Below are 12,039 nucleotides of genomic sequence, written 5' to 3' on the forward strand. Positions count from 1 at the left end.
ATAAAAAAGTTCAAATACACACTTTTAAAAAAATATCTTATTTATTTCTGTGGCTAAAATGTTAAAATCATGCATAAAGTTAAAAAAATGCTTCATAATTGTTTCAGTTGATAAAAACAGTCGGTTGTAGTAATTGCACTGATTGTGTTGGATTAAAACAGGAACATGTGTGGTCATGTCAGGGTCACTATCAGGAGGTTCATTTCTCGTCTCCATCGTCAAACGCTACTCCTGTAGCAGAGCGCTTCCTGCAAAAAACAAAAATATTGTGAATGTTTTTTCCAAGCACTATTATCAGAGATGGGGGACTCGAGTCCTATGACTTGACTCGAGTCAGACTTAAGTCGCAAATTTGAGATTTGCTTGACAAATATTAAAACAGACTCGACTTGACTTTGACTTGACATTTATGACTTGAGACTTGACTTGGACTTGAGTTAAATGATTCAGAGATGGGGGACTCGACTTGACTCGAGTCGGACTTAAGTCACAAATTTGAGATTTGCTTGACAAATATTAAAACAGACTCGACTTGACTTTGACTTGACATTTATGACTTGAGACTTGACTTGGACTTGAGTTAAATGATTCAGAGATGGGGGACTCGACTTGACTCGAGTCGGACTTAAGTCACAAATTTGAGATTTGCTTGACAAATATTAAAACAGACTCGACTTGACTTTGACTTGACATTTATGACTTGAGACTTGACTCGGACTTGAGTTAAATGATTCAGAGATGGGGGACTCGACTTGACTCTAGTCAGACTTAAGTCGCAAATTTGAGACTTGAGACTTGCTTGACAAATATTAAAAAAGACTCGACTTGACATTCATGACTTGAGACTTACTTGTGACTTGCACATGTGTGACTTACTCCCACCTCTGACTATTATAATAGTTTCATCATCATCATATTATTATTATTATTATTTTCCACCACCAATCACACATAACAGACAAATCAGGCTACACTGCATGTCTGAGTAAACTGTTTACTACACTATTCCTAGCAACTATCCATAGACAAATTGGCTTGGAACCCTTAACCCAAAGGTTTTTAAGGGTCTAGATCAGCAGTGTCCAATCTTATCCACAAAGGGCCGGTGTGGGTGCAGGTTTTCATTCCAACCAAGCAGAATCCACACCTGATTCCACCTGTTTAATCAGTTGTTCTTGGCTTTTAGTAGACTCTGGTGTGGCTTCTGCTTGGTTGGACTGAAAACCTGCGCCCACACCGGCCCTTTCCGGATAAGATTGGACACCGCTGGTCTAAAATGTTCCTTTAAACATTCATTTAAAAAGACTCTCTAAATACACGTGTTCATCCAAATGACCTTTTAGTTCCTGGGTTGATGAGTGAATCCCCTGGCAGGCGTTTCTTCACTGCGATCGTTGGACCAGTGGGCTGTCTCTTCGGTTCAAATCCTAAATAAACGCAATAAAGCTACCATTATTCATGTCTCTCTCATATCTCTCAATGTTAGATATAAAAGAAGGAAACAGGATGACACTTCAACATACCCGTTCCTTTCTTCTGTTGGGTTTTAATAGGGCTTGATGAAGATGTGCCTATAAGGGTACAAAACCTGGCTTTAGATTCAGATAGCACTGAGGGTCTGACTTACAGCATGTTAACTGTAGGATCCGCTTTAGCGCTCTACAAAACATCTAGATGACATATATAACTCACTCCAGCTATACTAATATTCAAAGAACATTTCAGCAGAATTGGAATTACTAGAATGAGTAAATAAAATGGATGAATGTTAAGGAACATACAAAAATCAAACCCTGTTTTCTACCGAACCTGTACTGTCCTGTTGCATTAAAATGTCCGCCATCTTAAAGAGGAGATCTTTGAGCTCTGTCCTTCCTTCATGATCTGTGAGCTTGGTGAAAGACACACTGAGGTCTGCAGGCTCAGAGCTGAGGTGAAGCACAGCCTTATCCTCCTGCAGGGAGACATACGCACTGCCGCTCCTGCATGCACTCCTAAATCCAACCGGGTAAAACCAAGAGTGTGGGGGAAAAGAATCATTAATTTAATATCGACTTTCTGTTATGATGCTATTTTAATGACATAAACAAGCTTACTTTAATTTTAGGGCATAGTCTTCTGTTGATTTCAGTGATAATTTCTTCTTCTGAAAAGTATATTAAAAGATTACTTCACATTTTTTAAAGCAAAAGTCTTTAGTGGTTCAGGAACCTCTATAGACTCGTGAAGCATAACCGGGGGTCTGTGATAATAGTGGATACATACTATGTATTTTTTAATATTCAGTTATAGGTCTATGTAGCCGGTTGCATAAATAAAAAGGATTTAATAAAATACTCATTAAATAGGAAAACAGTTAGAAATCATGTTTCCTTAAATCCAACTTGAAGACATTTTTATAAAACTAAGAACTGCTTCTACTAAAACTTATAAAACTAATAACTGCTTCTAATCAGGTAGAATATATCTCAAATATGTCGTGTTGTGTTCTGAGGTTTGAGAAGTAATTCCAATAAATATACAGAGCTGACTGCAAAGGTTTGCATACCCCTAAGGATAAAATAATTAATAAAAACAAAAATACAAAATAAATATTAAAAGGGTTTTTTTCATGGATTTTTATTAATTTTAAAAAAAAGGAAAGAAAAAAAAGGAACTAATATACAGGGTATGTAATACATGATTGGTCAGTATTTACATATGCCATGAAGATATTTTGGACCTCTGCTGTGAATGAGGCCGATTTTGTGAGGATCCTGAGGCATCCAGAAATTTACCAGCTCCGGTTAGACTCTGCTATACTAAAGAGGAGATGCCAACTCCATGTGGTCTTTGAGGACAACAATCTCCTCATCATTACAACATTTATCAGACTGTATATTTATATTCAAACCCTCCAGTGTCACCCAAATGTGGATGAGGTTCCCCTTTGAGTCTGGTTCCTCTCAAGGTTTCTTCCTTTACCATCTAAGGGAGTTTTTCCTCCCCACAGTCACCGGAGTCACCTCAGACTTGCTCATTGGGGTTAAATACAAACATTTAAACATATCTAATATTAATCTTGAATCTTGTATTAGATTAATCTTTATATTAATCTTTATACTAAACTTTTGTTGTATGTTTATGTTCTGTAAAGCCGCTTTGAGACAATGTCAATTGTAAAAAGCACTATACAAATAAATTTGAATTGAATCGAGTTGAAAGATTTGTATTGTTCTTATTAAATCAGTACACAGTGATGGTATGAAGTTCAATGAAAGAGGTTGAGAACCATTTATTTAGAGGAACTTACAAATTGTGAGAGACAGGTTTCCTCAGACAGGTCTGCTTTCCAAACAGATTCACCATTGCTCAGTCTAGGAAGGAAATCACAACACAACTGATAACTAATTAATAAGATATAATTATGGGACACAACTTCTAATTAAAGTAAACTAAATCCCACCTATAGATCTGGTGTTAAATCAGTGCATCATTACAAACTCACCCAATGTTGATCCCTGCAGGCTTCTCTTGTGTAAAACAGACATATTTTGACTGATCTTTCTTATCTGTCAAAGTGCAAAGGACACTTTTAGACTGAAACACAACCTGGTCCATGACTAGACAACAGAACTACAACAGATACACAACAAAAAATAAACAATCAACAACGTGACCCGGAAGTACCTTTTAGTGCCGAGAACAAATATATTTTTATTTTCAGTTATTGAAAACGTAAAAGTAAAAAAAAGATTTAAAAAAGGTCTAAATGCTTTAATTCCTGTTTAATAATGAAAATTTTGCAGAATTTTCTATAAATAGCAGCGGATTTGTTACCGGAAGTACATCATTGCACTTGTAAACACTACGTATTGATTAACGAATGAAATTTAAGTCTCTGAGATTTAAACTGATATATACATCTACTATTACACTGGTATCTCAACCCACATGCTCATTTCTTTTATCTTATCTTAGCTTAAATATCTCACGTAATTAATTTTAAAGCTTAATTACGTAATCCGCCTTCACCCTTTTCTACGCATGCGCACTGTGTAGATCCTGTCACCGGACACGTGCTGTTCTGTAGCATGTAAACCTTGTTGAAATGGGTTCCTCTAGAACCCGAAACCTGCAGGTGTTTGACACGGAGCTGAGCGCGGACACTGTAGAATGGTGCCCTGTACATCCATACGAACACATTTTGGCTTGTGGCACTTACCAGCTTCAGAAAGACGATGAAAAGGTGAGTGATGATGTGGGCTAATAATCACATGGTTGTGAGTTCGAATCCCAGGTCCACCAAAGCTGCCGGGCTCCTGTTGGGCTTAAGTTAGTTCAGTTCATTAAGTTGTTGCACAGTCTGTTATTCTCTTTAGAACTGAACTGAACTGAACTGAGCACAACACACACACACACACACACACCGACCGATCTACACTGTTTTGCACACTGTTTTTGCTCTTTACACAAACTGTCTCACATTTCAGTTGATTGCTGTTCTGCACAATACATGAGGTATGGTAATGTATTGTGCAGAACAGCAATCAACTGAAATGTGAGACAGTGAAATGTGAGTCTTTCTGTCTTGTTGTCTTTTGTCCTGCACCGTCTTTCTGTCTTGTTGTCTTTTGTCCTGCACCGTCTTTCTGTCTTGTTGGCTTTTGTCCTGCACCGTCTTTCTGTCTTGTTGTCTTTTGTCCTGCACCGTCTTTCTGTCTTGTTGTCTTTTGTCCTGCACCGTCTTTCTGTCTTGTTGTCTTTTGTCCTGCACCGTCTTTCTGTCTTGTTGTCTTTTGTCCTGCACCGTCTTTCTGTCTTGTTGTCTTTTGTCCTGCACCGTCTTTCTGTCTTGTTGTCTTTTGTCCTGCACCGTCTTTCTGTCTTGTTGTCTTTTGTCCTGCACCGTCTTTCTGTCTTGTTGTCTTTTGTCCTGCACCGTCTTTCTGTCTTGTTGTCTTTTGTCCTGCACCGTCTTTCTGTCTTGCTGTCTTTTGTCCTGCACCGTCTTTCTGTCTTGCTGTCTTTTGTCCTGCACCGTCTTTCTGTCTTGCTGTCTTTTGTCCTGCACCGTCTTTCTGTCTTGCTGTCTTTTGTCCTGCACCGTCTTTCTGTCTTGCTGTCTTTTGTCCTGCACCGTCTTTCTGTCTTGCTGTCTTTTGTCCTGCACCGTCTTTCTGTCTTGCTGTCTTTTGTCCTGCACCGTCTTTCTGTCTTGCTGTCTTTTGTCCTGCACCGTCTTGCTGTCTTTTGTCCTGCACCGTCTTTCTGTCTTGCTGTCTTTTGTCCTGCACCGTCTTTCTGTCTTGCTGTCTTTTGTCCTGCACCGTCTTTCTGTCTTGCTGTCTTTTGTCCTGCACCGTCTTTCTGTCTTGCTGTCTTTTGTCCTGCACCGTCTTTCTGTCTTGTTGTCTTTTGTCCTGCACCGTCTTTCTGTCTTGTTGTCTTTTGTCCTGCACCGTCTTTCTGTCTTGTTGTCTTTTGTCTTGCAATGTCTTTCTGTCTTGCTGGCTTTTGTCTTGCACTGTCTTTCTGTCTTGCTGGCTTTTGTCTTGCACTGTCTTTCTGTCTTGTTGGCTTTTGTCCTGCACTGTCTTGTTTGTCTTGTCCTGCACTGTCTTGCACCAGGTCACACAGATGCACTTTATGTATCTAGGACTAACTTACTAAGTCCTTATCGCTGTTTTTGTTCTCTGTAGCACCATGATCCTTGAGAAACGTTGTCTCATTTCACTGTGAACTGCAACAGCTATATATGGTTGAAATGACACTAAAATCTGCTTGACTCTTGACTTGTGTATGTGTTTGTAGAACCCCAGCAGAATCGGTCGACTTTACCTGTTCCACTTTGACCAGCAACAATCATTCACCCCTCCACTGATTGAGATCCAGCGCATTGAAACTCCAGCTATACTAGACCTGAAATGGTGTGTGTGTGATGTGGACTGGGAAACACTTCACCTGGACAAATTATGACCGTTTATTATGAAATAATTTAAGAAAATATATATATGTCACTCGAGGCATTTAAACATAAGCTTCTTCCTCCACTTATCATTGATTGAGAAATAATCAGAGATTGATTCAGTGCTATTTATGAAATCCCTTTTTATTACATCATACCAGCATTTTAAAGGTGCAGTAGGTTAAATATTTTACTTTTATAGGTTTGTTATTTATTTATTTAAAAGTACACAAAGCTCCACAACCGCTGTCTATAAAAAGTGAGACTGCGTTTTTTGTTAGGAAAAAAGTGTTGTTGTTTGTACAGATTGTGTAAGTGCTCTCGTCTGTTCCTGATGCGACGCAGCCGCCCGACAGCTTGCTCAAAGTATGAACGTAGAGTAATATTTACAATTTACTGTGTGAGGAAATCATACTTAACCAGCTTTTTTTGTAACAGATTTTAATTAAACAACTTTTATTGCCTTTAAGATCAACAATGCTTAACTTTAAAGGAAAGCACTGCTGATAAGCAAACGGTCATCCTTGGTCGAGTGAATACGTTTCAGGAAGTTTTACGTTTTGGGGAAAAATAAACAGGATCCTTTTTTATTGTTTTTAATCTTCCTCAGGTGTCATACAGAGCTGTACGAGCGTCCTCTGCTGGGAATGGCCACGGCATGTGGAGAAATCCAACTGCACGGACTCAAAGACACACAGGTGAGACTTCAGACATGATACTATAGGAGACATAATGTATGATAACAATTTTTTTTTCTGTATTTATATTTATATATACTGTAATTCTATACAGATAGATAGCTATTTTTCTTGTTGCTGCACTGATAGAAATGCCATTTCAGTCCTGTACATATAACGGAACTGACAATAAAGCTGTGTCTGACTCTAATTACTGTTGAGTAGGATGGCAGATGTGCACTGGAGCCTATCTTCAGCAAAGAGCTGGGCCCTAACAGATTAGCACTGTCCCTGGACTGGTCCACAGGCAGAGGTGACGGGTGAGAGGCTTTGTGCTTCACTTTCAAAGCTAAACCTGATTTGTGTACACGCATGATGTCAAGTGGAAGCTGTTGCCGTGTTGGTTTACAGCACCGATCCCCGTGTGGTGACCAGCGACTCGACCGGCTCTCTTACGCTGCTGTCTCTGACTGAGGACGACCTGAGCGCTGTGTCTCAGTGGAAAGCTCACGACTTTGAGGCCTGGATTTCGGCGTTCAGTTACTGGGATACACAGCTGGTTTATTCTGGTTAGACACAAAATAACATTTCTGTTCTCTTCTTTCTCACCCTGTCATCTTTCCCTTTATATACACACCATTTAAATAGACCTGCTTTATAAATGTAAAAGTTCTATACAGTTTTAACACATACCTTTATACAGTATATACTATATACCTTATATAGACTATACCTTTTTATATCGAATAATAAAAAAAATATTAGAAGCAAGAAAAAGCTTCTACACTCTCCTGAAGACCCATGAATATTAGACACACCCATAATGCATTAAAACATGTATTAAAACATAGTTTCTCTGGTGAAATGAAGACTATCAAACAGATCTGATCATTACACCTCAAATAAAATTACATCTGATTTATTCTTACGCGATTTATATATGTCAGTTTTTTGGCTTGTTTGTCCCAGGTGGTGATGACTGCAAACTTAAGGGCTGGGATCTGAGGATGGGTCCCTCGTCCCCTACATTCACCAGTAAAAGGTGACGGTGATTTTTACTGCGGCTCTTTAACAAAGTTCTAATTATCGCTTACGTCACGTCAAATTCTCCCTTCACAGGCATTCGATGGGAGTGTGTAGCATACACAGCAGCCCTCACCGAGAGCACGTCTTAGCCACAGGCAGGTAAAGCAGCTCGAGTACCGACTCCGTATGCAGTACGCAGAGATCGAAGATATTTCACACTGCTGAATTGTATTATTTAATCAACGCTGTTTGCTTTAGTTACGATGAAAACGTGCTGTTATGGGATGGGAGGAATATGCGACAGCCTCTCAGTGAAACACCAGTTGGTGGAGGAGTGTGGAGACTGAAGTGGCACCCTGTTCACGAACACCTGCTGTTAGCTGCGTGCATGCACAACGACTTTCACATCCTTCACTGCCAGAGAGCAGAGGGTAAGCCCAAACAGGCTGGATCATTTTCTGACAACAGCCAGTCTGTACAACCATGAAGCCAAACATAATACATAGATAATACTTTACAGTAGAGGTGAGCTTCAGTACCCGAAACCCACAAGACCCCAATAAAACAATTAGTTCATCTAGTCTGATGTGAAGCTCTCAGGATTAAACAAGAAAAGGAGTTTTTCACTTTTTATTTTCTTGGCAAAAGAACAAGCTGTGGGTTTGTTTTGACTCTGTTCAGCTTTTTATTTAGGACCGTGGTGTAGTTTATGTTGCGCTGTCTATTTTATCTGCTAATGTTATTCTGGAAAGGTGTGAATTGTGAATTTGCTATCGACCAGCTCACCAACAGCTAAACCCACAGACATTATACTCTACGTACAGAAACCAAACCTTTTCCTGATTTAAATATAACAGCCTTGTGGTGATATTTTGTTATACTGATAGTAAATGTCTGAGAAGTCAATATCCATTTCCCTGACCAGTGTATCACCAGTGAGAGAGAGAGACAGAAAGAGAACGATTGTTTCTCGCTGTTATGAGTGATATAATGAACTAATTTGTCTCAGACATTCTAAACATTAACTAATAACGTCATGACTGTAATTGAATTAAAAAGCACATTGCATCTTGCACTAATGGATGATATATTACAAGATATGTGGTATAAGAGGAATAAAACACTTTAAAACATGCTGTTATTTGAAAATAAGCAACTCCAGAGTGGTAACAGAAACTCTGCTTCATGTCTCATGTCATATGACGCTTCCTGTCCCTGATTTTTTTTCCATCACGCTCTGTCACAATGGCAAACAAAAACCACAGCAAAATCAAGCATTTTTGTCTGCAACAATCACAACATATTCTGTGATCTCCTGGAGGAACTGCTTGTTTTATTTCTTACTTAACTGCTTTATCCTGGTCATCATATGAAATTCTATTCAATATATTATTTTGTTAAGGTTGTCAGTATCATCATGATCTCAGTAGATTCTACTGAAAATGGAAAAAGTAATACTTTTTTCTTAGCTCTGCATATTCGCTTTAACAGATGGAAAAGAAGGCCCGTGTCCAATCCTGGCGTCTTACATCCTTCATAACTCGCTAGCGTACGGAGCCGACTGGTCACGCCTCACCCTAAGTGGCCCTCCACCCTCCTCTCCTCCTACAGAAACAGCCAGCATCCTCCTCTCCAAGCCCGAAGGCCACCTCAGGATCCAGTACGAATCCCCGACTGCCAGCTTTGACACCTCTCTGGAGGATGAGTGTGGACGCTACATCCCCGACCACACCGCTGCCGTCTCGGCTCCTCCTCCCGTCCCTGGCGGCAGAGACGACTCAGCCTCTCTTTCGTGCCTGCTGGCTTCCTGCTCCTTCTATGACCACATGCTGCACGTGTGGAGATGGGACTGGAGTTCAGAGACGGACACACAGTCTGGAGAGGCTTCTCCTTCTTCTTGAGAGTTCATGATTGGATGGACACAGAATAAACAGAAACTGGATCCTCTGAGGAACTGTACTATAGGTTATAAAGTTTATAAAAGCTTTTTAGGTCGTCCCATTCCGATGGGGCTATAAATCTTCCAGTCGTTTCCTCCACACTGAATATTTACATACTTTTATATCAGCTATGCACAGAAAACACATATACAATGTACACAGATATTAATAAATTACCAATGTATACATTTATATCTTATTGGTTTGGTTTTCTCCTGTTATTTATAGACGTATACTGTGTGCAAGCATATATATTTTAAAAGAACTGTTTTTAGTACTTTTAATAGCAACAATAACTAAGGTAAGCTAATTGGTAAATACATTGATTTACTGATCAGAAGGTTGTGAGTTCAAATCCCAGGACCACAAAATTGCTACTTCTGGGCCCCTGAGCAAGGCCCTTAGCCCTCAGTTGCATAAAAAATTAAGATATGCATGTATGTCCCTGTGGATAAGGGTGCCTGCCAAATGCCGTAAATACATCATATTACTAAATGATGTTCCCTGTTGATCCAGCGGCAGGACCTATTGCTCTTGCCGTCATGGCCTGGGTTCGATTCCCAGCCACTGAGGGGTTAAATATCTTAGTGCTGGTTCCAGGCCTGGATAAAATGGGTGGGTTGTGTCAGGAAGGGCATCGTTTGTAAAACCTGTGGCAACCCCAAACTGGGACCAGCTGAAAAACTACATGATCTCTAATGATTATTCTTAGCAGATTGTCAGACTAACAGGACCTACTAGACCAATTCCCCTAAATTCCACCTAAAGTTCCATCTGCTTTAGAAATACTCCCTTAACTCACCACTGCACCTCATTCCACAGTTATTGAACACTAAATTATGAGTTCTGAATTCTGAATCCTTTTATATGGATTATTGGAGCAAAACAACTGAGCACCTTTTTGACTAAAAGCAAAAGCAGTATCCAATATAATCTGTTTTTTAAGGGCAAATTTAATTTATAGTATGCAAATTGTGTTTTCAACAATACAATACCGATGTCTACAAAACATTTCTTTCTTCACAGTCCATTCATCACTTTTAAGACATTTAACGTATAAAGTTTTTGGGGTACAATTTGAACAGCTTCCCCTCCTGTGTCTTCTCTAAGCCGTATTTCTCCAGCTGCTGTGGGTCAAACTCGTTAGCTTCAAAGTCTCTCTGGATGTGCGGAGCTACAGTCTGGTTGAAGAGGCTCTCAGCAGTCATGGGCTGCTCTGTACCTGGCGGGGTCTTGTACGACACGTACGCCTTCAGCTTGAAGCCTTCCAGATTGGGAACGACGAACTCTGGGATCATTTCCTGCACAGGGATAAACTTCCTGCTGGAGGTCAGCACTCCGGCCGGCCTGGCTCCTCGGCTTTTGTAGAAGGTCTTAGGGCCTCGTTTGCTGGTGAACTCTGCTGTGCGGTCTGCTCCCCGAACCAGTCCTCGAGTCAGGGCCGAAAGCAGCCCCATTTTCTTTATTCACTTCCTCGAGCGGTTCTCGAGCACCTTGGAATACATTAACATTAAGTTATATTCATCCAGATGAAAGTTACAAGAATATGCTAAAGCCAAGCTAAAATAATTGTAATTAGGTCAAAGTAATTATCTAGAATTGGAAACTATTTGTGCTCCACCCACTTGATAAAATGACGTCATGTAAATAAAATCTTTATAAATCACACCAATTGGCACTTTTTTGTTCAGAACCAAAATTTTTAGTTCCTATATGACCTGCATTCATAAACCTGCTCCTTATAAACGATACTTAAAAAAAGTTAATTAAAAAAATTGCAAAAAATAAAAATATAAAAATCAACACAAACATTTGAAAAAATGTGTCAGTTATTTTTTTTTTACTCAATAAACAATAATGAAATAATTTTTGACACATTTTTGTGAAAGTCTGTTTCTTAAGAAATAATATTTTTGGTATAATTAAGTATTTAATGTACATGTAATTAGAAGAAGCTTCGTTTGCATAAATTGACGCAAATAATTAAATGTAATCTTTAAGAAATGTTCCAATAAATTTTAGCAGATAAAATATATTATATTTTAACCATATACATGTGTCCAGTCTTGTCTTAATTAAGTTGTAATGAATAAACGACTATGTTGTGAGTTAGCATTAGCATTATAGCATGTCAACATGATTGTTATTGTTAATCTGATAACACTAACACACACCATAAGCCCTTAAGCAAGTGTGTAAATGCCACGTAAATAAAAAGCACAATAAAAAAACAAGAATTACAAGTATAAAATTTCTCATTTTGTTTTATTTGTCCCACACTCACCTTGAAAAGCGTGTATCTTATATGAGACCGCTTGGTAATGGGCGTTTCAAACAACTCGCTCCTGATTGGTCAAAACCTTTTCCCCCTCAGCCCAATTGAACGAACTGACACTAAAATAATTTTCCACCCGTTTTTTGACAAATCCCGCCTTCTTTGCTAAGATTG

General features: G+C 39.2%; 3 protein-coding genes across 3 annotated transcripts; 1 reads left to right on the top strand and 2 right to left on the bottom strand.

The window, feature by feature from the left end:
- Nucleotides 1-52: 52 nt before the first annotated feature.
- Nucleotides 53-3,653, bottom strand: paxx (PAXX non-homologous end joining factor). Its single transcript, XM_060883221.1, has 7 exons — nt 3,488-3,653; nt 3,293-3,356; nt 2,097-2,146; nt 1,810-1,994; nt 1,524-1,571; nt 1,337-1,427; nt 53-248 (listed from the first exon to the last, which is right to left on the bottom strand). The coding sequence occupies exons 1-7, from the start codon at nt 3,598-3,600 to the stop codon at nt 200-202; spliced, it is 600 nt and encodes a 199-aa protein (XP_060739204.1). The 5' UTR covers nt 3,601-3,653; the 3' UTR covers nt 53-199.
- Nucleotides 3,654-4,005: 352 nt separating this feature from the next.
- On the top strand, nt 4,006-9,789 carry dph7 (diphthamide biosynthesis 7). Its single transcript, XM_060883613.1, has 9 exons — nt 4,006-4,228; nt 5,794-5,909; nt 6,558-6,645; nt 6,850-6,944; nt 7,036-7,193; nt 7,594-7,666; nt 7,744-7,809; nt 7,909-8,081; nt 9,142-9,789. Exons 1-9 carry the CDS (start codon nt 4,091-4,093, stop codon nt 9,549-9,551), a joined length of 1,317 nt encoding a protein of 438 aa, XP_060739596.1. The 5' UTR covers nt 4,006-4,090; the 3' UTR covers nt 9,552-9,789.
- A 736-nt stretch (nt 9,790-10,525) lies between these two features.
- Nucleotides 10,526-11,955, bottom strand: mrpl41 (mitochondrial ribosomal protein L41). The gene is made up of 2 exons (XM_060883614.1): nt 11,875-11,955; nt 10,526-11,083 (listed from the first exon to the last, which is right to left on the bottom strand). The coding sequence occupies exon 2, from the start codon at nt 11,045-11,047 to the stop codon at nt 10,640-10,642; it is 408 nt and encodes a 135-aa protein (XP_060739597.1). The 5' UTR covers nt 11,048-11,083; nt 11,875-11,955; the 3' UTR covers nt 10,526-10,639.
- Between the last annotated feature and the right edge of the window lie 84 nt (nt 11,956-12,039).

Source organism: Tachysurus vachellii, chromosome 12 (genome assembly GCF_030014155.1).
Source record: "Tachysurus vachellii isolate PV-2020 chromosome 12, HZAU_Pvac_v1, whole genome shotgun sequence".
NCBI lineage: Eukaryota > Metazoa > Chordata > Actinopteri > Siluriformes > Bagridae > Tachysurus > Tachysurus vachellii.

Excerpts from the sequence above, each read along its gene's own strand:
- mrpl41 (XM_060883614.1), bottom strand. The coding sequence starts at position 11,047 with ATGGGGCTGCTTTCGGCCCTGACTCGAGGACTGGTTCGGGGAGCAGAC.
- dph7 (XM_060883613.1), top strand. The coding sequence starts at position 4,091 with ATGGGTTCCTCTAGAACCCGAAACCTGCAGGTGTTTGACACGGAGCTG. Across the intron at positions 6,945-7,035 it reads TCCACAGGCAGAGGTGACGG|CACCGATCCCCGTGTGGTGA; the intron begins GTGAGAGGCTTT and ends GTTGGTTTACAG. Across the intron at positions 7,667-7,743 it reads CCTACATTCACCAGTAAAAG|GCATTCGATGGGAGTGTGTA; the intron begins GTGACGGTGATT and ends CTCCCTTCACAG.
- paxx (XM_060883221.1), bottom strand. The coding sequence starts at position 3,600 with ATGGACCAGGTTGTGTTTCAGTCTAAAAGTGTCCTTTGCACTTTGACA. Across the intron at positions 2,147-3,292 it reads AAACCTGTCTCTCACAATTT|AAGAAGAAATTATCACTGAA; the intron begins GTAAGTTCCTCT and ends TATACTTTTCAG. Across the intron at positions 1,995-2,096 it reads GACTATGCCCTAAAATTAAA|GAGTGCATGCAGGAGCGGCA; the intron begins GTAAGCTTGTTT and ends GGTTGGATTTAG.